Genomic DNA, 25,737 nt, shown 5'->3' on the forward strand with positions numbered 1-25,737 from the left:
TGAACTGGTTGGAGCTGAACTGAACTGAACTGAACTGAAGTGAACTAAAATTAAGTAATTGTAAATAGTCCTTTAGTTGCCAAAACACCAACAACACCACAAGCCACGCGCGAGAGTAAGCGCGCGATACACAACCCCAGCCGCGTTCTATAATTTTCTCTCTCTTCCTCTCATTCCGCGAAACAGCACGTGTCAACAAACAACCAATAACCTGTAAAAACATTCCACGCGTCAAAATACTAGAGGATATTCCTCATTACCAAAAAGATTAAATCCTGACCGTCCATCAAAGTCAGCCCACCTTCACCACCTGACTTCGGAAGAAGTTAACCCCTTCAAGTCTCCTTTTCTTTCACTCTTCCTTCCTTTTTTTTTCTGGAGAGAGAAACTCAACTTTCTAGAGAGAGAAACTCTAGAACAATTTCAACCCTTAAGGTAATTATTACTTGATTAATTTTACTTAATCACAATTATTATTATTTTATATTTTAATTATTATTTGATTAATTTGTTTAATCATTAGTTAAACTGTTTGTTTTTGTAATTTTGATTAATTCTGTTCTTTGGTTGACTTGTAAATTTGCTTTTTTTTTTTTTTTTTTTTTTTTTTTTTTTTTTTTTGCTGAAATTTAATACTGTATTGTTTAAGCTCGTGAGGTTTATTTTGTTGATGATGTTGTTACTTGTTAGTATTTTGATGAGTTAATTAGTTCAAGTATATTGAATTCTTTTGATTTTTGTTTTAATGGGGTTTAGTTCTTGTTAATCGGATGTTAATTTTGGGTTTTCTTGTTGATTTTTGGTGTTTTAAGTAATTATTAAGAATCAATTTTTATTTTTATTAGTTAATTGGATATTAATTAAATTTGGTTTTTGTGGGTTTGGGGTTTTAGTTTTCGTCAACCGGATATTAATTTAAGGATTTTCTTTTTTTTTTTTTGCCATATTTGGTGTTTTAAGCTGTATTCCTGATTGAATCAACTCAAACAAGTGATTTTTTTTTGGTTATATATAGTTTGTTAAGCAAGAGAAGTTTAGTTTTATTTTGCTGCTTTTTAAATATTTTTTTCTTTCGAATTTGGGATTGGGTTACCTTGATTTTTACTCGAGCGTTGTTCAATTTTGATTTTAACTTTTTGATCTGAATTCTTATGCTTTTTAAAGAATTTTTTTTGTTGTTCGTTTCCGGTTGTGTGAGGGTTAAAGTGTGTGGTTTAGGCGCCTTCTTGATGTATGAGTGTGGCTTGTATGATTGCCTCACTTATTATTCTCAATCTGATTGAGGATTACTTGGAGTAACTCGAGTTGTCCTTCTGCTCATCATTCCTTTTCTGTCCAAGAAATTGATTGGGTGGGCTAGTAGATATATGAGCTGAGGAGTTTGTATATGTGTTGTTCATAGACTCATTTGTATGAATATATACTATGGAATCTAGTTTGAGTTAAGTAACTTTGCTGAAATAGGTGTAAACACTTATTACAATATCAATACATTATCAAGTGAAGTGGTGGGAGTTAAGCTCATTTTAAGCATCTGAAAGTTATGATCCCGTGCAAATGCTTAGCGTTTGGGTGTACGTAAATTAGTAACTGTTCTTCCATGCAGGCATCAAGTTGGGAGACATCTTTTTTTTTTTTTTAACATACTTGGTCACTGTGCACAGCTGTACTCTGTCTCTTCTAGTTTCTCCTCTCTACATACCCTGCATGTCTTTACTCTGTGTCCGTGAGACCGTGAGCTGTAGTCTTCTAGCTTTCTTAGCAGTTTTTGTTGCTTCTTTTCCCTTGCTCGTGAACCTTAAGTTGATGATTAGCTACTCTTTAAAAGTCAAACGGTTGAGTTCTTTTGCTCATGTTACTGTCTTGAACTCTTGAATTGGTTCAAATTTGAAGCTTTAAGCTTGCTCAGTGAACTAAGAAAAAGGAGCTGCCTACATTATTCAGATTCTGTAACATGTTGTAACATCCCCTTGAACTCCATTATCTCTCCTATCAACTTAGACTATCTACGGTTGACTTGTATCCTTAATTGCTTATACTTCCATTAATGGTCTCTTTGCAGCTTGTTGCTGCTAGTTGAATCTATTCTGGGGTGCATCGTCCCCATTGATGTTTCTGGGTAAAGATTGCCAACTTTTCAAGCATAGAGCAAATGCCATCACTAAGGATGAAGATGAAGTCAAGTGTGTGTTGTGTGAAAGAGAAAAACTGTCTACGTGTTAGTCAAAAGTCAAGTACAATATCCAAAAGGTCTCATGTCAAGACTTCTCAGATGGCAGATGATGCTGACACTTGCTGTCAGAGCTGCCACGAAGGTAAGCGTCCTTTGAGTCCGATTGTGTAGACATTTCTTTTTTAATGAGCAAGTAATCAGAAATTCATCGAAATGCTCCAAGGCCAACCCATATATAATCGTAAACTTTGGCAGAAAGTGTCATACTTATTACCTTTTTTTTTTTTTTTTTTTTTTTAGTTTGATGTAACCTTATATCATTATTGTTTGAAGACATATCCCCTAGAGCTGGTTTACCATTGCAGCATGATTGATGAATAATTCAACTGAATGAAATTTTGAGGTTTGTAGGAGTTATTCTTTTATTAAGATGGGAATTTGAAGGAGAATAAGTTGAAGTATGATGAAGCAGTTACTGCTGTTGATTGGTATTCTGTCATTTAGGAGTGAAGCAATGACTTTAGGATGGGAGTTATATATTATATTGTTGGAATGTTTAAACTGGTGTGCCTATCATAGTCTTGAAGAGATACTTAACTGACATGGCAGCTCTGTTTGACACCTCAAGAAAATATATATTTGTGCAGCTCATGTAGGAAACTTTAGCTTTACACATTGAAATCTTAGCTTGTAACCCATATATGATGTGTGGCACAATATGCCCTTTGAGTTGAATGAATTATTTGTCGATAAACTCTGATATGTTTACACAATGACAAGGATGGGTTAGTTTTTGCGTGAGGTGAAGAGAGTTTTACGGGGAGGGGGAGAGGCGGCGAGGGTCGTCGGAGAGGTGGCGAAGCAATGGGTAGTGCGGTGGTTGGGTTTCTCGGTGGTGTGTGGAGGTAGGAAGGTGGTGATGTGGCGGTGTGGTGGTGGCTAGGGAGTGGGAATGGAAAAGTCTTGGGGGGGGGGGGTGGGGAATGAACTTAGAGGGATTTTGGGGTAATGAAGAGGGGAAAGGGAATGAAAGAAAATGCTAAACAAACATCAACAAAGGGAATCGGGCCAGTTAATTCCCATTTCCTTTCCTGATTACCCCCAACCAAACGGCCCCTAAAGGTCATGTGGATTGTTAATTGCTCTTGTTGATTATGTCAGCCAAATGCCCCTTGCACTCTTTCTCTCTTCTACCCTAGAAAATGTGCAGTTTCTGTGGTTGCTATTCAATAAATAACAGAAGTATAAACATTCATATGAAATGACATTTTAGTCTCTAAGTTTTACATGATATATTGAAAATATTAAACTTCTTAAGGTAATTTCTTCAAGTTTATATATCTTATATGTAGAACTTAGAATCGGATGTTTATTCTAGTAAATAAAAAAATTTGGTAGCATTTAGGATGAGCTTAAGTAGTTGATTGCTTTACCGCTAATTTTTTTTTTAACCGTGGAGATATGAAGCTAAACCTAGCTTGTAGCTTTGCTAGTATTACTAGTAAACTGAAGTTCATATAATTCATTATCAAAATTGGATGTAAAGTTGTGATATATCACTCAACCATTGCGGGTTTGCGGTGCTTTATTGATCCCAAATATACTACCACCGATAGCAATATTCATAAACAAGGGGTATTGAGTATTGTTTGCAAAAGACTAAGGAGATAATTGTAAAAGGAAAACAGATGTCTATTGTAAGATAGGACTGAAATTATAATTGCAGTAAATTCTCTATAATGAGCACAGCAGAACCAAATTAGAACAAAAGATGTTTTATCTAGTCTGTAGGCCAGGAGTCTTTATTTATTGGTGAAGTGAAAGAAGGTCTAAGTAGGGCTGGCATAAGATATTTGTGCTGGTCTGACTTGAATGTAAATACATGTATACTTTTGATTGAGTAGGAACTTTTATACATCAATATGTTTTCAATTCTCCAATCAGAAGTCTAGCTAATGATTTTGTGATGGCAAGTGAAATAGTGATAAATAGTAATATGTGCAATTGTTGAAACTTGCCATCCAACTCCGAGCTTTTATATGATATTGGTATCTATTTGCAATATTTTAGTAGCTTGTTTATCTGTCTTTAAAACCATTTTTAGAAATTACTTCATATTTTAGGAAGATGGATAACGTATCTATCAGCTTCTGTTCTCCTAGAAACACCCTTAATTTTTAAATGTATTCCAAAATATTCGTGGTCACATGGTCATCTATGTTTTATTTGTACAGTATCTCCAAGCAGTGAATCAAATAATCGAGACACTGGAGCTACCAACTCCGATGAATGGCAAAGCTGTGAAGACATCTTCAAACAGTTAGCTACCTCTTTCAGTGATTCTGCAGTGACTGAGGGAGTGGTAAGTCATAGGAAATCTAATATACTAATCTGATCTTTTCTTGAAATAGTGCAATTAAGTCAGTGGTGGATCCAGGAAAATTTTGTCAAACCTTGAAATATTTTTAAATATATTTAAGTCTAGATATACAATAAAATCCAAATATTTTGGTCCAAAATCCCTATTACAACCAAATAATTTGGGTTTGCAGGGTAATTTATAATGTTCATTAAGACATTAAGCAGTATTGATTCTTGTAAAATGGAGGTCAGGGGAACTTAGGATATCAACAAGATAAGGGTGAAATTTTCAAAAAAATAATACTAGGAAATTAAAGTACAATTGCTGGGGCAGATGGCTTGAACGCGTGACCAAGGAGAGAGTTTAGCAAAGCAATTTGCGCTGAGCTTTTCGACCACTGATCCATTTCTTTGTAATCACATCATTTATGCACACATTTCCTTATAACTGTTTCAATTATTTTCTTTTAGTTATTTGCGATTTTTTCTCTTAGTATGGGTTCAGCTGAACCCATACTGGATCTGTCCCTGAATTAAGTGCGTTGCTGTAGATGTTGAAATATATAAATGCCGCTTACACTAATTGGGCATGGAGTATTTGAGCTTGGTTTGTGAGTAGAGGTTTTCTATTTGTTTGTTTCAATTTCGGCTCTATTCAGCTAAACAACGTCAATAAGAATATGAAAATGCGGTACCAAGCTTTGCTATATCAGAAAGCATAGCTTTCTTTGTGACCTTGGTAGATTGTTATAGACTGATTTTCTGGTTTGTATATTTTAATGAATAAGAGGAAATTATAAGATGATAGCTTGGAAATCTGATTGATAATGGCAAAAGAAGTTGCAAAATGATAAAGTTAATAGCTTGAGGGTATTACTCTTGATAACTTTAGGTTATCACTCTTAAAAGCTTGAGGTTACCATTCTCTCTCATTCCACTTACAAATCTCATACCCTCTACTGCTATACTACTACTCCTTATATAATCAAGTAAGCTACACTAGAAACAAGACATCTCCAATGGTGAGACTCAACTTTGAGTATAAAAATATAAAATGAGTTGTTTTTCACACCCAATGGTGATATCCAATTCACTTCTCAATATAGCAACTCATGTGATATATAATTTTCCAATGGTGAGCTCTTAAGTATACTAATGTCATTTTCTAATATGGCCCACTGCATCCAATCAAATAAACAATTTTCTAATGTTAAATAACTTTGTCACTATTCTACAGAGTAGCAAACCAGCAGGCTTTTGTTACTCTTCTTAGTGTTTCATTAATGAGTTTTGTCCAATAGGGCTTTGCGTTTCACTGCATCCCATTTCACTTAGGTGGCAGCCCCATTGAGTCTATCACATAGATTCTTCAATTACTTTCTATGATCTATAGGCTGGATTCAATTTTAAGCTGGGAGAAGCATGCTTAGATCAAAAGACTGTGGTCGATGTCGATTAAATTTGTGGACCTTGTTGAATGGAAGTTTATGCAAGAGATACTTTACCATACATGTGGGGTAGAATTATACTCTATTATAAAGATGTACTTTAAAAAATATAGATTCTGCCCTGGTGGCTGGTGCAATGATTAAATTCTAATTGCCCTTATCTTTTGGAAATCGTGGGTCAATGCTTGGAAATAGCTTTTTAAAGTGGCTGAAATTTTTTGTATGTTTGACTTCCAATGGATGTTGGTGACTTGGTGTAACTTGTATGCCTTTTAACTTTGATTACCCTCTTTCACAACTTGTAAGATTTGGCATAAATCTCTTCTGTATTGATGTCCAAACATTCATTTTTGGCTAATAGATTATGTAATTTGATCTCCATACCATTAGGTTTATAATTTTACATGTAGGAAGACTAGGAACTGTTGGATCAACACTTCAGTTAGATATCCATATCTTAGATGAAACCATTGTACTAACAGTGATTCAGAATGCTTATTAAACCAGATTACTGCGATATGAATTGAGAAAGCAACATTGTGATGTATTTTACATTTACAAGGCTAAACCTTGTTAATCTTTGTTTGACCCTTTTTTAAGTCCTTGTTACTTTCATTTGTTGTGCGTTTAGCGTATCTGGGACATCATTTTTAATATATGCTAGTGTATTGTGTATACGTGATTCTAATAGCATGGTTCCCTTAAATGTAATTTCCTTGCTTTTGATATGGTCTTGTTGTATATGTTGAATACATGATTTTCCATGCAGGAATTACCCCCAGTCTCATGCTCCACAAATTTTGGAACAATTTTCTCGCCCACTTTCTATCAATTTGATGTTCGGGATATACCTAATTCTTACTATAACGCAGGTACAATTTTTTATTATGATGCAAGCTGCTGAAATGAGATTCCCTTTTGCCATTTGTTTTCTACTCCTTACTTCCACTCATCTGATCAATTCTTTATATATGACAGTTGTAGGAGCAATATGACTCAATTACTGATCTAGTTTACAAAACACAGAAAAGGGTTTTTTTTTTTTAATTTTAATTTTTTTTATTTAAAAAAAAAAAAAATATAGAACTAACAATTATCGGACTGTTTTCTGCTAAACCCATTCACTGGATAGGAGAATGACCAGTGAAGCGTAAAGGCTAACTGAGTAGCTAGGATTTTTTTTTTAAAATCGTTTGTCTTTGTGCAACCATAGTTATGCTTTTGTCTGCGGCTCAAAGAATTAGATTTTGTTAGTTATTGAAGTTAGTCAGCTAGATAGGTGACCTCTGCACGATCATCTTAATATTTTGCTCTAGAATCTATAGTTGTTGAATGCTCAAGGTCTACTGTTCTTTTGTACAGGAGTCAATATTGATTCAGATCCATTTCAATTTAGCGTGGCAGAGGAAAGTGATGGTAATAGTGGAAGTTCATCTGACTATCGAACTTGCAACATTTCAGATTTCTACATTTCAGACATGATTCTTGCAGGTTCAACATTTGATGGAAGTTTCATGTGTGATAACATTGCTGAGAAGCTCACAATTCCTGCGCATGAGGTTGCAGACTCTAATGTCTTCTTTGATGGTACTGAACAACACATGACTTTGCCCTTACTTAGTGATTCTGCAGAATTGAGCGAAATTCTCCATTCACGATCATCTGAAGAAGCAAAAATGGACTCTGATGATTCAAGCTTTTTGTTAGCTATTCATCAGATTCGTCCCGGTGAACAAGAAGCAGATCATAGATCTTGTGATGATTCCGAAGAGGCACAGTATTTTGATCCTCATTCATTCATTAGAAACTTGCCTGACCTATCAGAGGTTGTACCAAGTACTCGGCCAACAATTTTGCCAAAAGAATCACGGGAAAAAAAGCCTGTTACTTTGGTTCTTGATTTAGATGGTGAGTTTCTTTGTTTTCAATTTGTCAAATTCTTGTAATTCATAATACATGTACATGAATTTATTTTTCCTGTTATATTCTGAAATATTTGATTAGTTAGAAGTGGCTATAATCATGGAAATGAGTGGGGAAATTGTTTAATTTTCGAGCTTAGCTGAATTTGGTTATCTGGCTTTGCAAAATAAATGGACTGTAGACTTGGTAAAGGAAGTAGTTTGCTCGTGGATCTAAGCTGAACTTGGTTTTTTGGCTTTGCAAGATAAATGGACTGTAAACTTTTTATTTAATCCTGAGTTCCTGACACGTATACATATATGACTAATAAGTGTAAGGTAGACCTCCCCAGATCCCTGCCGCAGTGGAATTAATCATATCTCTTCTTGTGCCAATGAGCGCGTCCCTCCTGTTTAGAGTAATTTCGATTCAAATAACACTGTTTCTAAACTTTAAAGTTCACTTCAGTAAATTGTTAATAATGACTTCCATTTTTGCAGAAACCCTTGTCCATAGTACATTGGATCATTGTGAGGATGCAGATTTTACATTTACAGTTTTCTTCAACATGAAAGCTCATACTGTGTATGTGAAAGAAAGGCCTCAACTTCGGCCTTTCTTGAAGAAAGTTGCAGAGATGTTTGAAATTATTGTTTTCACTGCTAGTCAAAGTATATATGCAGAACAACTTTTGGATATATTGGATCCTGATGGGAATCTCATCTCTGGTCGGGTTTATCGGGAATCATGCATTTTCTCCGAAGGAAGCTATACTAAAGACTTGACAGTGTTAGGTCTTGACCTTGCTAAGGTTATGATTGTAGATAACTCTCCTCAGGTATTTTATGGACCAAATTCTCCTATCAGTTCTGTTGTGTGAGACCATATCCTGCTGTCCTGCCCCTTATTTCTCCATTAATCTTTGCTGTTTTTGCTTGATTTTTGTCTCTTCTTCCAGATCAGATTTGTATTGCTTAAATCCTGTATGGTGGGAATTTATCTGGAAGTCATACTGTAGTTTTATTCTATCTTTTATTTATTTATATTTTTGTGTGGGGAAAAAGAGGGGGGGGGGGGGGGGGGGGTTAACCATTGTATTGAATGGCTGTGCTGTTTATCAAGCTTCACGACCTAGATTTGAAGTAGCCTCTCACCTTTAATAAGTTAAGGCGTCAACTTGTATTTTTGAAAGAGTAGACTGGGGCTAATTTAAAATTGGTTTATGCTGAAGAATGAGAAACCAGTAACTTGGTCAAGTAGCTTGATCGTAACCAAGTAATGTTTTTGTTTTGATACTATCTCTGTTGTGCTGTCAGGTTTTCAGGTTACAAGTAAATAATGGAATTCCAATAAAGAGCTGGTTTGATGACCCATCAGACAACGAGCTGATGTCATTAGTTCCTTTCCTGGAGACCTTGGCTGACGTCAATGATGTGCGCCCTCTTATTGCAAAGAGATTCGGTAACAAGGAATAAAATCCCCTTGTTCTCTCTTTATATTTGAGTTCATCGCTGATTAACTCTTTCATCAACCATTTTTGCAAAAGCAAGCACCAGTCAGATGCTCCATTTTTATATCTTTCTTGCTATAATTTTCATAAAGTAATTAGGTTTATGCTTGAGGTAGGTTTACTGTCTGTCATTCCTTTCTTCTCCTGGCTAACAACCTGTGTTATATGATTGATTCCCAAGGTAGTTCCAGGAACTCTTTTTAATTATGTTCTTGTATAGATAAAGATGCTATTATTTTGCTTGGATTTGTAAATAATTTGGAAGTATTCTTTAGTCCTTTATGAACCATTAAAAATCATTGATAGACATGCCTAAAGATGATTTTTTTTGGGTATGATAGAATTTAAATCAAACATGGATATCATTTTGATTTAGAAAAGTTATGAAATAGTGGCTCAAATAGTCATATGTAATTGTTTTAATTTCAATAATAAGGCAGCACAATATATTGAAGTGGTTTTTGCTTGGAAAATAATTTGAACATAGCTTCCTTCTATTAACCTTTGGGGTGCAGTTTTGTTTATGTACATGCCCATTCCCATTGTCCACTAGTCTTGGAAGAAAAAAATAAATAATAAAGGGGGACAGGGGGGCGATGAAGAAATGAAAGTAAAATGTAGGCTAAAGATACATGGAAGAACATAGAAAAAGGACAACATTAGTCTTGCCAAAAAAAGAAAAAAGAAAAAAGAAAAAAAAAAAAGAAAAAAAAAAAGAAAAAAAAAGGAAGAAAAAAAGAATAAGGGAAAAAAGAAGAGAGGGAGATGAAATAATGAAAGTAAATTGGAGGTTAAAAAAATTTGGAAGAACATAGAGAAAGCATAAAGATGGGAAACTATATTTAGCTTATCACGTTGTTCCGATGAATTTTGAGTTTCCATCTTTCTATTTGCTAACTTTTGTCTTGTGCTTTTTTTATTATGAATCACTCCCCTTTGGAGGGGGGGGGGGGGGGTGTTGGTGAAGTGTTCTCTTATGCACAATAAGCAAGGGTAATCTGCAACTGTAAATACAGATTTTTTGACATACAACTGTATAAGAGCACCAGTTTGGATTTTGTTTATTGACTTAATATTAGCGCGCATAGACATAAAACAAGTGTCAAGAAATCATTCATTGACAAGTTAACCCCTTTATGAATTTGTGATTTGACAAGTGACAAAATTTATTCTTAGAGTAGCTTCTTGTCTGTTATTGAAACATGATCATGATGGCATTATGGTGATAAAATTACCCGGGGTAAGGATAGAATCATGCAGTCAAGCTTTCTTGCTAGCTCGTGTGCATAGAGGAGGCACACTTCTTAATGTAAGTAGCCCTTTTAAGCCTTTAAGTCGCCATTTTTTTTGGTGGGCAAAGGTGGGGATGAAAACTCGTCCTTACTCAGACAATGGTATATGGATGAGGTTCAAGTTATTCTTTCTAATAGTAGTTCCTAGCGGTGATTGTCAGAGGCGTGGTGTCCCTATACCAATATGTTTCCTTATACAGTCGGGAGGTGGCTCTTGTTTACGAATCTAATCCCTTACGGAGACTTAAGATTTTGCTCTTGTTTGATTGTGCTCTTTATACTGCTCAAATCCACGCCTTATGCCATGAAAGTACTGCTTGAACTGTGTCCTCAATTAGGCCCTATGTAGTTGTGTTGATATGTGGTGGCTTACTCTTTGTTAGGTGTTAATGTTAGAGAAATGGTGGGAATCATCGTGAGAATAATTAGATAATAGATGTAAAGTTGAGGTTTCTGTCCACAAATCCCTTGTCAGCACCTCTTTTTTAGGTGTACAAGAATTTTGATTGGTACAGCACCACACAGCTGTTGAAAGGCTCTGGATTTTCCGAGAAAAACGAGATGTACCTGCTACTGATGTAAGATTTCTTGTTATTGTTACACTGTCTATATGATTTATGGTCATTCTTTTCTATGTGATCTGATGACTGCATCCTTCCTTTATCTGTACTATTGTCTTTACTAAGTGTAGGATCAGAGGCCTAATGGCCGTGCAGTTATAGTAATATTAATACACTGGTGAGTTTACAAGTTCAGCCTTAGGCTAACAAAAGTTGGCAAGTACAACATTGAAATCATTTGAGATGCTATCTTAAATATTTATAACTGTAGTGTGAGTTTACCAACCCTGTGCTTGCTTTCCTAGCTTAAGAGTGTGTATGTTTGGTCTCTAACTCTCTATATTCCCTTTTTTTTTTTTTTTTTTTTAATCAACTTCAGGACTTGTATCTGACTCGATTTTTCCTGGTTTACTTTTTGTGCTTGCTACTAAGCCTTTCTATTTCCTTGAGAAGTTTCTTTTAATGCTGTGATTGTGATCACTAGGTTCAATGAGGTAAATTTGGCCTGCCCAGTAGACCTTGATGGTTGGAGTTGTCTTTATATATGCCCAGTCATGATGATATATAACTTGGGACATGTTGAAGAGTAAAGGGCTGAAAGAAGAATTCTAGAGAGTAACTTTTCTGGATAGTGCTATATTAGGATAATATGGCGTGTCATAGAATGTGGTTATCTTGGAATAGATCCTTAGAAATTGAATTTCCGAGACCCATTTCTTATAGTTTTTATGTAAAAATGTGGAACAATTTAATATATGTATCAGCCTATCAGGTGAGGAATTCCATACCCCTGTTGGATTTATGAGTGTTTAACACAGTTACAAAGTCAAAGTACAGAATTAATACATGCACATTGAGGGAGTGCTCACTAAATGTTTTATGAAAGCTTGTTGTTTGGAGTTCAGCCCTGATTATTCTCTTCAGAGGGAGGGAGGGAGGGGGGAGAGAGAGAGAGAGAATACATGACGAAGGCTATGGAGAGAGAGAGAGAGAGAGCAATACATGACGCAGGCTTTGGATTTGGGTGATTACATGTCGAGGACATAAGTTGCTTGTGCAATGGTATGTTTCCTGATGCTCCATTCAACTATAGAAGCTTTTTGGTAAGTGGTGTGGAGCTATATGGCATAATGTAAATGGGGATTATCATTGTAATATCTGCTGATTAAGGGTGATAGCCTTTTGCTGTTGAAGAAGAGTTGAAAGTTACTGGAAATCATTGTCATATCTACTGATTGCAGTGCTTTCCTGAGTAGAGTAGAGTGTTTTATAATGTGTATGGACTGTATTAATGACTAGAATGCTGTTATATGAACCAATATTAGGTCAGTTACACCACCAAGTCCCATGTCTCTAATAAATTTATCTTAGGTTCTCAACTTGTTGTGATCCGACTGACATTTTTACTGGTCTTCTTTTCTTGATGAAGATTCATGAGAGACAGGCCTGTTCTTAGTAGCAGAAGCCAACTGATCTGTAAGTTTAAAAAATTTGACAGAACCTAAATTTCATAGTTTACTAGCTTGCCTTATTGCAGGTTTATATAGGGATGTTAATGGACTGGCTGCTTATGCAAATACTACCTTACTAGGTACGCCAAGTTCAAATTTCCTGTCATTTCTGCTGAATCCTCATAATGCTGATGGTTGTTAGCATTTTGTTATGCTTCCCTGCTATTAAGTCTTGTTTTACTTTTAATATTGCTCAATTCCAGAAAGAAACCTTGAGATGCTACAAAGTCTTTACAACCTTTCGTCTTTATTGCGATTGCCCAATTTTGGGCTGCAATTCCTGCGGCCAACAGGATATTGTAATGTAGATTACAGAAGTTACTACAATCTTTTTCTGATGGGAAATTCTTTAAAATTATGGTTATATCAGTGTTTTTATTCAGTTATGTAATTTGATTTGTGGACATAAGGCTTATTCACAAGCTTCTCATCTTGGTTAGTTGATCTAAATTATTTTCTGTATTTTTATGCTCTAGCCAAATGTATAATTTGCTTGGCTTAGTTATTTTACACGCAGGTGGTTCTTTCCATATTTTTATTATCATTTTTATTATGTGCGTGGTCGAGAATTGTTGATCATGTGAGACTATATTATTCGGTTCTGTAACGACTCTTATTTAGCCATTTTAGGTATGTGGCAAACTCAAAACAACAAGCCCTGAAGTTGGCCAAAGTTGTGGATAAAGTATCGAACTTAACAAAGTTGCAAATAAGTAATCAAGCCAAACTACCTGTTCCAATCAGTTAACCAAGCCAAATAAAATAAAAATAAATAAATAAATAAAAAGAGGAAGATTAAAATCATGACATATTAATGTAGGGTACTGAATTTTGCATCTTTATTGTTAATGGAGTTAACATAAAAGTTGGGTACTAAACTCTTCCTCTCTATCCTCCATTGAAGTGTACTCTGACTCCATTAAAGTAGCTTGAAAACTCTCACTCCATTGAAGCAGTTTCCTAGTAAAGATCTAAACATAATTAATGATCGAATAAGAATGATTAGCAACTTATGAAAACCAGCTTGTATGATTCAAGTAGGAAGAGAATTCAGTATAATTTGATGAAACTGCAAGAATCACTATGGGATAGAGATCATGCATAAGGGACATGGGAATAAATTTAAATATGTCCCCCAATAATTAGGAGATGGAAAAATTGTCAGGAACTACACGCTTAATAGGGGTATTTAGAAACAACTATCCACTAAAAAATTTTATCAAAAAAACTACCCCTAAATTTAAAAAGTTAGAGTAGCACTACTCATTTGCATTTTCCGGCGAGAAAGTCCAGCGCGTGGGCCCACTTTTTCAATTTTTCTCTGAAAAGACACGACGCAATGACAAAATGGATCTTAATTCGTAACTCAAGGTTAACCAATTTAAATTAAAAGCAACAAATTCAACCAATTTCAAATTATCCCCAATTTCTAAGAACCCTAATTTTTCTAATCTTTACACCCTAACATCAAAATTCATAATTAATGGATTCAAAGAGAAGAATTACCTATGAATTGCATACCCTACTTGTTTTCACTTCTTTAATTCGGGATTTTTAGAAGAAAAATTGAAAAAGTGGGCCCCATATGCCGGACTTTCTTGCCGGAAAATGCAAATGGGTAGTGCTACTCTAACTTTTTAAATTTAGAGGGTAGTTTTTTTGATAAAATTTTTTAGTGGGTAGTTGTTTTCAAATACCCCTATTAAGCGTGTAATTACTGACAATTTTTCCTTAGGCGATTACTAAAAGGGGGAAAACTTAAGCCTCATACAAATCCACTACACCCCAATCAACAAGATCTAAACATAATTGCTATGTTAGAGCGGGTGTTGAGGTTGTATATCGGTGACACTTGGAAAGACGAGAGTATTTCCCTATGTATGGCATGTAGTGAGGAGTGGAGGGATGGTTAGTCCCTCCGTCCCTCCATCTCCCCAAGGTGTGACTTGGGTCTGACTCATCCCCCTCCTGTAATAAGAAGGGGATCCCCTCGTACCTTATCGTTTATTTTTTAAAAAAACAAAAATTTAGATGAGACATGAATCTAATTAACAAGAAAATCACGAAGGGCCTATTTTTGCAAATTTAAAAAAGAGACAATACATATTGTAACGTCCAACAAAGTCATCCCAATGTTTATAGCAGTGGTAGCAAGGTCACACTTTAACTCAGGAGGGGAACGCATACATGGTGAGATAATAAGTCATTTTTTCATTCTTGTACACACGAGAACCAAATAGGAATTCAAAGGATCGCAAGAAAGGACACCAAGAACTTTGAATAAGTGAATAAGAAGGTGGCAAGGGGAGACATTAATTCATCAAATTATTCCAAAAATCAATGATAAATGGCCTAGTAATGACCCTAAAACAACTTTCATTAACAAGACAACATAAGGACACACATTATACAAGATGACTTTCATCTTATTATAACGGTCACCAAATAGGCAAATAGTCTAATCTTAATATGCATATTAGTTTTTGTATTTTTCAAGAGTATACAGTCATTAATGCATAAGAAAATGTTTAAATATGTGGATGAAATGTTGGAGGTAGTTAATGAGGCTTTATATGAACTTGATCCTAAGACATTGAACAAACGGCAAGAATGATTATGACATTCCTCATGTAAACTTGAAAAGGTTGGAAGCAATAGAAAGTTTTCCAATTCAAGTTAGGCACCAAAGTTGGCTATCTAGGAGAGTTGGGCTTGGAACATAAAATATATGCAGCAACAAATCATGAGGATTGAGACACGATGGAAGTAAAATAGGATATTAACACATATGATGTATTTGGAGACTTGACTACATACAAGTGCCTATGAGCACTCAATGCCACAATCGCTTTGGAACTTGGAAGGGAAGAACATACATCACAAGAGTATTCAATACCACACCTTTTTTGGGGAGAGAGCATCAAGTGCGTTTTAGGACCAATACAAGCAAAGTAATGGTTGATAATGATGAACTTGAATTTGTTTTTTGAAAAATTTGTCTTGAAAGGATAGATATGCTCACTATTTTGTCTGGAAGGACCACCTTTTTCTTGAAAATTGCCACCATCTATAGAGAAAGCCCATCCCAAGGCCGCATTAACTGTATGCTTTACATCAAACAACACCATAACTCCCTATGTTGCTACAAGAGTATGCTTTGGCGTATAAGCATTTGTCCTCAAAGAAGCTTGAAGGAACCCAGAGGCCTAGTATCCACCCCTCCTTATTTGAACCTGTACTCTGGGAACACATATTTTGTTTATATGTGAAGATTTCTAGCTCCTCCCTAGCCTTACCCATATGATGAATCCGAACCACCGAATCACCATCTTCCCCTCTAAAAACCCGGTCATTCCTAGTTATCCATAAGCACCATAGTGTCACTATAAGACTATAAGAGTAGTGATTCTATTGTTATGAATACCACCCTCACTGTAAAAAAGCATGATATTACTCTGAATCCATTGTCGCAAAGAAATAGATTCAACAAGATTCAAATTAAAAACAAGAGAATTGTTATCCCAAGCAAAATGTGCCACGTGCACCGTGCACCCCTTGAACAGGTGTTGTAAGTCCTCTTCATCATCCCCACATACATCGCATTCCAAATGTATATATTGGTATACCCCTATGATGTAAGTTAGCCTTAACCGCCTGCCCACATAACAGTAGCTTCCATAGAAAAAGGCCAGGCTCCATTTAGGAGGTGTATCAACCGCCACAAAATTTTCCAAAAATTCAAATCCCAAACCTCGGAGAAAAGCAAACCTGGTTTTAATTAGTCGTATTCCTAATTTATGGTAAGGTTAGTACAATAAATCCTCATTCTTCGAAAGCTCCATACTTAAAATTTTTGTAGTGCTTTCTCAATCAAACGTTTTCTCACAAGGGGAATATCCCATCTTTTGGGGCTATTAAGCAGAAAGTTACTCGCCAAGCCTTCCATGCAATTTCTTGGTTCATATTTATTGTGATGAATTATTCATAATTTTTATTTATCAATTTTTGTTTAATCATTTAACCTTTGCCAATTGAACAAATAAGACAATTCCCTTTGAATGTGCATTCATAAACGTGATGCTCCTAGTTATATGTATCCTTCCATATGAATAAAAATACATACTAAGATCAAACATCTTATCTAATAATGACTCCATCTTAATGAGCTGAGCTTGAATATATGGGTCAAAATTTATATTTGTGCTCGTACTTTCTAATCAATTTATCGTTTAAGACTTTTTGCGTATTTGTAAATTTCGTGACAACAATTTAATAAATTATCATTTCTTTTCAACATCATTTCCAAGTTAATGGAGGTAAAAATTTAAGTAATTAATATGTTACTATACCATCAAATAATCAAGTACTTAAACATATGAAGCTTTTTAAAAGATACTCGTACTCGATCTAAAATTTGAAACCATATAAGAAAATAGGTACCGCTTTTCCTTAAAACCAAAAAGTATGTTTAAGCAAGTAGTAAAATTGTGCGAGAAAGAGAAACCAAAGTAATTGTTTTAATTAAAAATTGTATAACAATATTTTTGGTAGACTTCTTCCCATTCTCTCTCCTGTCTCTCCTCCTTTCTCTCTCCAAAACCCTAGCATCCATTGTTGAATTTTGAAGGGGCTTCCATCGATTTTAATCGGTGGAAAGCGCCAATCCCTGTTTCTTTATTTTTTTTAGGTTTATAATAATGCTTCCTCCTTTTGGGAGGAACTTTTCTCCCTCGGAAAAAGGGGTTCTGATCTCCTTCGAAAGACAAGGGTTTTTCGACCTCCTTCGAAAGACAAGGTTTATCTCCTCTTTTCGAGGGAGAAATTTCTTAGTTTTGAATCCATGCTAGCAGATCTAATGGATTGTCGTGAAATTATTTCGTTAGTGAAAAAGTTATCAAGTTTTCGAATACGGACAGATGAATCAGAAGGAATACATCCTCACGGCTACAAAGGATCGTTAGATTGTCTCTCCAACAAGGCTGTAAATTTCAGCGATATAAGCGGGGATGCTCCGCAGTGCAAGATCTACTCGACGATCGTAGTTTTTATGAAGGAAAATTCTATTTGATTCAATATCTTATATATTTGTTAACGTCGAATCTCTATTGTAGATAGGAATGGTAACAGATCGGATTCAGGTCGGATGGAGCATCACCCGCATTCGCCATCCGCTCCACCCGATCCACCCGTCACCTGCAAAACCCATTACCCGCATCCGATCCATCCGTCATCCGCGGGTGAAATGGGTGGATCGGGTCCTTAACGGGTGATGATTATAATTATGAGTTTTATAAATACATCAAAAATTCAAAATTATCACTATTAAATAAGTTGGCTAATTTACTGAATGCATGAACAACAAATTTATCAAAACAGTTTAATTAAGTTCTTACCAAAAATTTGTCAAAAAAAAAAAACCAAAAAAAAAAAGTAAACGACACTGCTAGAAATTAAAACCCAGTACCACAAATTTAGAGGCAAACTACAAGACATTCATGATTTCATAGTATTCATTCTATTTATAAAAATAGAAAAATAGCTAATATAGCTTTGATAATCAGATCTACTCATCTAGAAAATCAAAAACAAAACAAGAAATTGAACAAAGTTAGGACCTATTACATGCTTAGTAATTACATATAACTAGGAAGATTAATTAGACTTAATAACCAGACAATTTCCTTAGATGAAATTGTTGATAACGAGCAGGAGGTGACTAGGTGAGGAGACAGAGAAGTGCCACAACGCTGCGCTACCGTCGATGACAGTGAGGAAATCGCTGAGAGTACCGTCGAGCAGGCTCGCAGCCCACAAGCGAGGAGCGCCGGTGAGGAATTGAGCAGATACCGAGTTAGATGAGAGGGAGTGAGAGGCAAGAGTGAATGAGAGTGAGAATGAATGAGAGTGAGAGGCTTTCAACTAAGGAGTTAGGGTTCTGAATTAGAGTGAACAGAAATATAAATTCAAGAAAAATACAGTATAAAAATTATTTTTCTAAAAAATACATATAAAGTATACGGGTGGATGACGGATCGGATGATAAACGGGTGACGGATCGGGTGATGGATGAAACGGAGCCCCACCCGAATCCGACCCGATCCGTCACCCGCCCTTCATCCATTTAACGCGGATTTTCATCCATTTAATTATATCGGGTGGATCGGGTTGGCGGATATCCGTTTACGATTGCCATCCCTAATTGTAGATGTCGTATGACTTTTAATTAATGAAATTTTTTTGCTATTAAAAAAAAGAAATTGCTTTAATTTTTCAACCTAACGCATATGAAACTTTTGTGCTACAAGTATCCATGTATGCTGGATCTCATAGTTCATAACCTCAACCCAAATCTATTCTAATTTCACTTTGTTAAAACTAAGTAAACCCTTATGAATTACTCCATCATCTCAAAATCTCTCGCTTCAACTAATCTTCTTCCAGCACCTTGGAACCCACCTACAATCAATAAACATTAAAAAAGAAATTAAATAAACTAACTATTTACCTTTTCTTTTGATCGCATTTGAGTTCTTCCAATCTAATGGTTGGAACTCCTTTTTCCAATTTTGTTTTATCATCATTTATTAGAAGTATTACATTTAAAAATGGTCTTGGACAATTCGTTTTCATTTTATTTTTCACTCTATACGTTGCTTAAGCGACCGAACCGGCTAAGCAATTTCCTTCTCAAGGAAGGTATATAATCTCCCAAGAATCGAATTCTCGCAAATACTTCAACATTTCTCTATTTTTAAAAAGTATTATAAATAAATAATAGGAAGTTTTGTATGTTAACACCAAAAAAAGACTGAAAATGATTTTTAGCACCTCCAAAAAAAAAATTGGATTTTTACCACCACTTACCGTTTTTCGTCCAAAAAATCCATTAAGTAGGGTCTAAGTGACATGTGTCACCATTTTCATTGATTTGAAAAAAAATAAGGAAAAATTGCTTATAAAAATCCCAACTTTCTCTATTTTGCTTTTAATGATCCCAACTACCAATTATTATCTATGTACTGGTGACCGGTTGATAAGGTAAGGAAATTAATTTCTCACCCAAAAGTAAATGTTGACTTAAAGTAAAACAAATTTAATTTCCCACCCACTGTCACCTTTCTCTATTCTTTCTCCCCGCCATTACTGCAATTCAAAGGACCTCAATTCTTCATCCAAATTTGGCAATTTGCAAGCTTTTTTTTTCTTTTAAAAAATTTCACAAGCCTTTTATGGTAAAAGTTGAAGAACTTGCATACAAGTTGAAGGATTACCTCATGCTCGATTTCCACGAAGAACCAGTAAGCCTTAATTCCCTATGCAATTAAACTAGGTTTTAGTGTTAATTGTCGGAATAAGCCTATTTGAATTGATTAATTTATTGAAATTTCTTAATTAAGGAACTTTAATATGGCTACATGATGTTAATTTTTCGGCTTTGATTGTTGATTGTATAATTGTAGTTCTATGATTTGGGTAAAATTTTTACTTTTTAATTGTTGATTGTAGTTGTATGATTTGGGCAAAATTTGTGCTTTTAAATTGTTGTGTGAATGATTTGATATTGACAAATAATTAAGTATGATTGTGTGTTTGTTTTGTGTATAATTTCAGAAGTTCTTGACTCAACGATACCCCTAAATTATTAACGAAGAAGCACCAGAAGAATAATGGTTTCCTCCTGCCATTATTGACGTAAATCAAGAGAAAAGAGAGAACACGGAATTTAGAGGGAAGAAGAGAAGCAGGGGAAATAAAAGGGGTTAAATTTTTTTTTATTTATTTAAGATAATCTTAAAAATTCAACGGTCATTGCTACGTCATACACGAAATCGGCTTTTAGCAGGGGCGGACCCACGTGAGGACAAGTGGGGACCATTGTCCCCCCCACTTTCAAAAAAAAAAAAAAAAAAAAAAAAAGAAAGGCATCATCACGTGGGTAAGAAAGAAGGAAAGAAAAAAGGGAGGAAAGAGAAAACTTTTAAAAACCTAAGAGAGTTAGAGAGAGAAACAAGATCTTGCCCACCATTCCACCAAGACCACCGCTGCACCGCACCACCGTCCACCGAGGCCCGCCTGACGCCGCCACTACAGGCCAGCCCTGCCGCTCCGGCAGCCGACACAGTGTCACAGCCACAGGTCAGTTTTTTTTTTTTTAAAATCATCTTTATTTCTTAATTTTAATCTTTGATTATAAAAAAAAATTAAGTTTATGAGTATTGAGTAATTGTATTTATGTAATCATGTTTTTGAATTAATTTGTGATTTAGTTTATTTGTTTTTAGTTTGTGAATTGAATTTGTGATTTTGTGTGATGAATATGGTGAATGTAAAATTGAAACTTTGAAATTAGACAAGTAGTTTGTGAATTTAATTAAGACGTAAATTAGTTTGTAATTTTGTGTATTAAATTAGTTTGTGATTTGGTTTTCTAAATTTTGGATGCTTATTGTTAAAAAAATAATTATTGAATAACGAATATTGAAGCTTAATTTTTAAATGAATTAAGATATGTTTAGTTGTTCAAGCAAGTCTAGGACAATGGGAAAACAAGCGGATCTTCAACCAAATTGTATTATTCAACAGATTTTGGGTTTGTAACTTTTTAGTATTAAATAAGTTTGTACTCGTTTTTTTAAAAACAGGTTGATGTTAGTTAAATTATCAAAATTGTCCCCCCATTGTCAAATTTCTAGGTCCGCCACTAACCTGAAGGGTCTCATAAAAGCGAACGAGTATAAAAGTTGGGATTGTTAGATAATAATTGATAGTTGGGATTATTAAAAGCGAAATAGTGAAAGTTGAGATTATTAAAAGCAATTTAAAATAAAAAAAAAAAAACTAAATAGTATTTTAAAAAAAAAAAAATCACCAAAATTTGTGACGAATCTAGCATTTTTTTTATAAGTGGGTTCAAATAAAATAAACAAATTATATAAAAACTATTCACAAATTAACAAATTACGTGAAATTATATGTCAACACATATAATTATATATATTAATACATAATAGATATTAAATTATTTTGATGGGTTGTTACAATTGGATCACTATATATGTTTTAATTTATTTGTTAATTTGACTTCTATTTTCCTAAATTCTCCATCGAAATATATAAAGATCTAATTGTTTTACGGAATTATACAATTTAAAATTTGGATATGTTACCAAAGTTTTTGAAGATGTTTGGATTTTAGAAAAAAAAGAGAGAATTTTTTTATTTTTCAAACATTGAGAAACAACTATTCGTTTGGAAATTTATAAATCCCATAAATTAATTTAAAAAGATAAGATACGGAGTATTAGTTCAACAAAATCTTTCACATCTACAACATTGACAGTTTTTGGTAAACATATTACAACTGGCAGGAATTAGACCTATTCAGTGGATTGGGAGCCCATTTAAAGCCCTGTCTTAACCCTATTTTAAACGGGTCTGGCCCAGTAATTCTTGTAAAAGGGCTGGGCTTTTAATGGGCCATACTTATTCGGGCTGGTAATGGGTCGGGGCGATAATTTATTTATTTTATTCTTTTTGAAAGAAGGGTCACTCATAATTCTGAGAGCGTCTTTAATAAGACCTCTAACATAATTGCAATACCTCTGCGGCAAACTGCAAACAAAATCTCATCCTAAAAAAAAAGAAACAAAATCTAAACAAAAAAAATCATAGAAATAATAATTGGACTTGTTTCTTTGAAGCAAATCGTCGAATACCTAGAGCGCATAAATGATCAAACTGCCAAAATCTAGGCTATCTAGCAGGAGTAGAGAAAAACATGGAGAGAGATTCAAGTTTCTAGAGAAAAAGAAACCAAAATAAAGAGTGAGCAAAATAACAAAAAAAAGTATGAAGTGAGAAATTGGAACCTAGAAACCATCTTTCGCCATAGAAATTCTAGAAAAGCTACAATTTTTTTACATAATTTAAAAAGCTCATTTAAGTAAAAATACTTTTTTTTACTAATTTAAGAAGCCCATTTAAGTAAAAGACTTTATCTACGAAGTAAAAATTTAAGAAGCCTCTTTAAAAAAAAAAAAATTAAGAAGCCCATTTAAGTTCAAAACAGGACAAAAATTTTCATAGTCTGAATAAGGCCGGGCCGGGCTGGGCCTTACAGTCCGTGTCCCAGAACAACCCAATTCAGTTTAGGAATGACCCCGGCCCAGCCCAACCCATTTAATGTAATACCCCGTATTTTTAATATATTTTATAAATTATTTATTTAATTATAATATATATTTTGGGTCAAACTATTTTGAGTATTTATTTTAATTATAAAATATATTTGGGTCAATAAGTATTTAATCCGAATATAGTCCATCTTCATAATAACTAAATCATTCTATTTTTAAATTTGGGCTACCTATTCTAATCCAAGTCCATAAAAATTATAAATTCCAACCCTTATTTGAAATATTTTGGACAAATATTTTACAATTCAAGCCCATTTATTTATTGAGTCCAAACTTAATCCTATACTCTCTACTCTATAAATACCTCCCTAAACCCCAAAATTTTCCCACACAAAGAGACTTAGAAATCATATTTTGGGGCAAGTATTTTTTTCCGTTTTCTTTATTTTTTCTTATTTTCTTTCCTTTCTTATTCTTTTCTCCTTTTTCTTTTTTTTTTTCTTTCCTTCCTTTGTTTTGGTTGTTGCTACGTGAGAATTTTGGGAAGCAAATCCCACTCACGCATGGCCCTCCATGCACAACCCCAAGTGCTGCCACCATGTGCCACGTCATTCCTGCCGGCGACCACACCGGCCACCTGCCGCCGCCCAGCCGGCCGGCCACCACCCACGGTGGTCTCCTTCTCTCTCCTCCTTATCTTTAATTTAATTTATGTATTTTATGGTATTGATTTTAAATGTCTAAACATGATTAGTATGTTTTATAATTATGTTTTGAGGATTAAAGATTGTAAATTTTGGATTATAAAGTGCTTAATTTTCAGATTTTATAAAGTATTAAAAGTTAGGGTTTTAATTATGAAAGTGTTGATTTTTAGGGTTCTAACTTGCAATTGATTTGGGGGTTTTATGTACACATTGATTGTAAGTGTTAATAAAACTTAAAGATTGTATCTTTATGGAGTTTTGACGAAGTTTTAATGGGTTTTTGATTAAGTTTTAATGCTGGAATTTTGCCTAAAGTACTACTTTTGATGATTTTATGAAAAGGGTTTAATTACCCATTAAAGAGGAGTTTAATTAAGGGTTTTACTATAATTTTTAGATTATTTTAAGTAGTCTAAAGTAAATTTAAGTTGCTGAAAATTGTGTATACAAGGAGAAGTAATATAGTGTTATTGGCCCTTTATGTAGGAGACTTGGTTCGAGAGGTGTTGTAGTGTATTTGACCACTTTAAGGGCTTAATTGAGGTACGTTCGCGTACTTAGCATATTTTGGTGATGTAGTATCGTGCTAGGCTTGATTTCAATCAATTACAAGTAGTATCATGCTAAGGTTTATGTATGGAATTGTGAATTTTTGGTGTTGGTGATTGAATTGTGAAGCATGAATTATTTGTGATGGTTTATGGATTAGATAATTATATTATGGTTCATATAATTTTTATTGATGCTATAGGCATGGGAAAGGAGCTATTTAAGTGTCTTTGTACACGAGGTTAAACTATATTTGGTGCCTTAGTGCACTTAAGGTGTTTTTAACACCGAGGGATAGGATTTGTGGCACTTTATGCGTTTAAGGTGTCTTTGACACTGAGGTAGTTTTAAAAAGGGTTCAACATTAAATATTATGTGGTCACTAACTATTCAAGAATTTAATTGGTATGTTTGATTGATTGAATAATTATTGTTGATTGAATTATTAAGCTTGAGAGTCATCACCAAGTCTTATAATATGTAAATAATGTAAAGTGAAAGAGATTATGCACCAAAACTCTTGCACTACTAAAAATTAAGGTTTTTGCGACCGCCTTGAACGGTCGCTAAAATAGCAAAAACGGTCGCTAATATTAATTGTGACCGTCAATGGTCGCAACCTGCTAGTCGTTATTATTGTGGTCGCAAAAAACGATTTTTGCGACCGAATAACGGTCGCAGATTTATTGCGACCGAATAACGGTCGCAGATTTATTGTGACCGTTTCTACTATTTTCAACGACTGCACAGAAAACGGTCGCAAAAGTTAATAATTGCGACCGTTTTATGTACCGGTCGCAAATCAGAAAACTAGCGACCGCTTATAGCCGTCGCTAAAATTATTTAAAAAAACAAAAAAAAAAAGGTAAAACGCCTACTGACGTTTCACGCATCCCCACCCCACCAAAACCAATCGTCTACCCACAAAATTATTAAGAAAAAAACCCACAAATGTTAAATCAAACTAAAATTAACGAGGAAAAACAACAAAATATAAAAAAAAGTTAATGAATTTCGAACAAAATCAAAGACAACTAAAATCAAACGCAAAATCAACGAAATTAGAACTAAATATGAACAGAGTTCACGAAAGTCAAGAAAAACTCAAAAGTAAAATTGGAAAAAAAAAATCAACCAGAATTTGATTTCACATATACATGAAAATTCAAACTTAAAATCCACCAAACTCAACGAAAAAATTCTGAATAAAAGCAACCAAAATTTGATTAAAGATATACATGGAAAATTAAACAAGAACAGAGTTCACAAAAATCAAACATAATATCAACGAAAATTGAACAAAATATTAATAAAATCAACACAAACTCCAAATCAACAAAATTCGAACAAAAATTGGAAAATAATTAACAAAATTTGTAGAAATATAAACCTGAAAATTCAAATAAAAACAAAACAAAGCCATAATAATCGAGAATAAACAAAAACAAACCAAATTTTCAGGAAAACAACATACCTTTACAATATTTCTTCCTCTTTAGGTTTATATGGTCAAATTCGACCATAGAAATTCCAGATCTGGAATTTTTATGGTCGAATTTTACCATGAAAAACCATAACTCGTTTGTTG

General features: G+C 34.3%; 1 protein-coding gene across 2 annotated transcripts; it reads left to right on the plus strand.

Moving 5' to 3' along the window:
* Positions 1 to 325: 325 nt before the first annotated feature.
* Positions 326 to 10,138, plus strand: LOC145610346 (uncharacterized). 2 transcript variants are annotated; one of them, XM_081665678.1, is made up of 8 exons: positions 326 to 435; positions 2,063 to 2,315; positions 4,408 to 4,535; positions 6,752 to 6,854; positions 7,345 to 7,398; positions 7,474 to 7,890; positions 8,385 to 8,722; positions 9,201 to 10,138. In XM_081665678.1, exons 2-8 carry the CDS (start codon positions 2,153 to 2,155, stop codon positions 9,357 to 9,359), a joined length of 1,362 nt encoding a protein of 453 aa, XP_081521804.1. In that variant the 5' UTR covers positions 326 to 435; positions 2,063 to 2,152; the 3' UTR covers positions 9,360 to 10,138. The 2 variants fall into 2 exon arrangements, with proteins under 2 accessions (XP_081521804.1, XP_081521803.1); XM_081665677.1 differs by having other exon boundaries at positions 7,345 to 7,890.
* Positions 10,139 to 25,737: the final 15,599 nt, after the last annotated feature.

This window comes from Chenopodium album, chromosome 24, assembly GCF_948465745.1.
Source record: "Chenopodium album chromosome 24, dcCheAlbu1.1, whole genome shotgun sequence".
In the NCBI taxonomy this organism is placed as follows: domain Eukaryota; kingdom Viridiplantae; phylum Streptophyta; class Magnoliopsida; order Caryophyllales; family Amaranthaceae; genus Chenopodium; species Chenopodium album.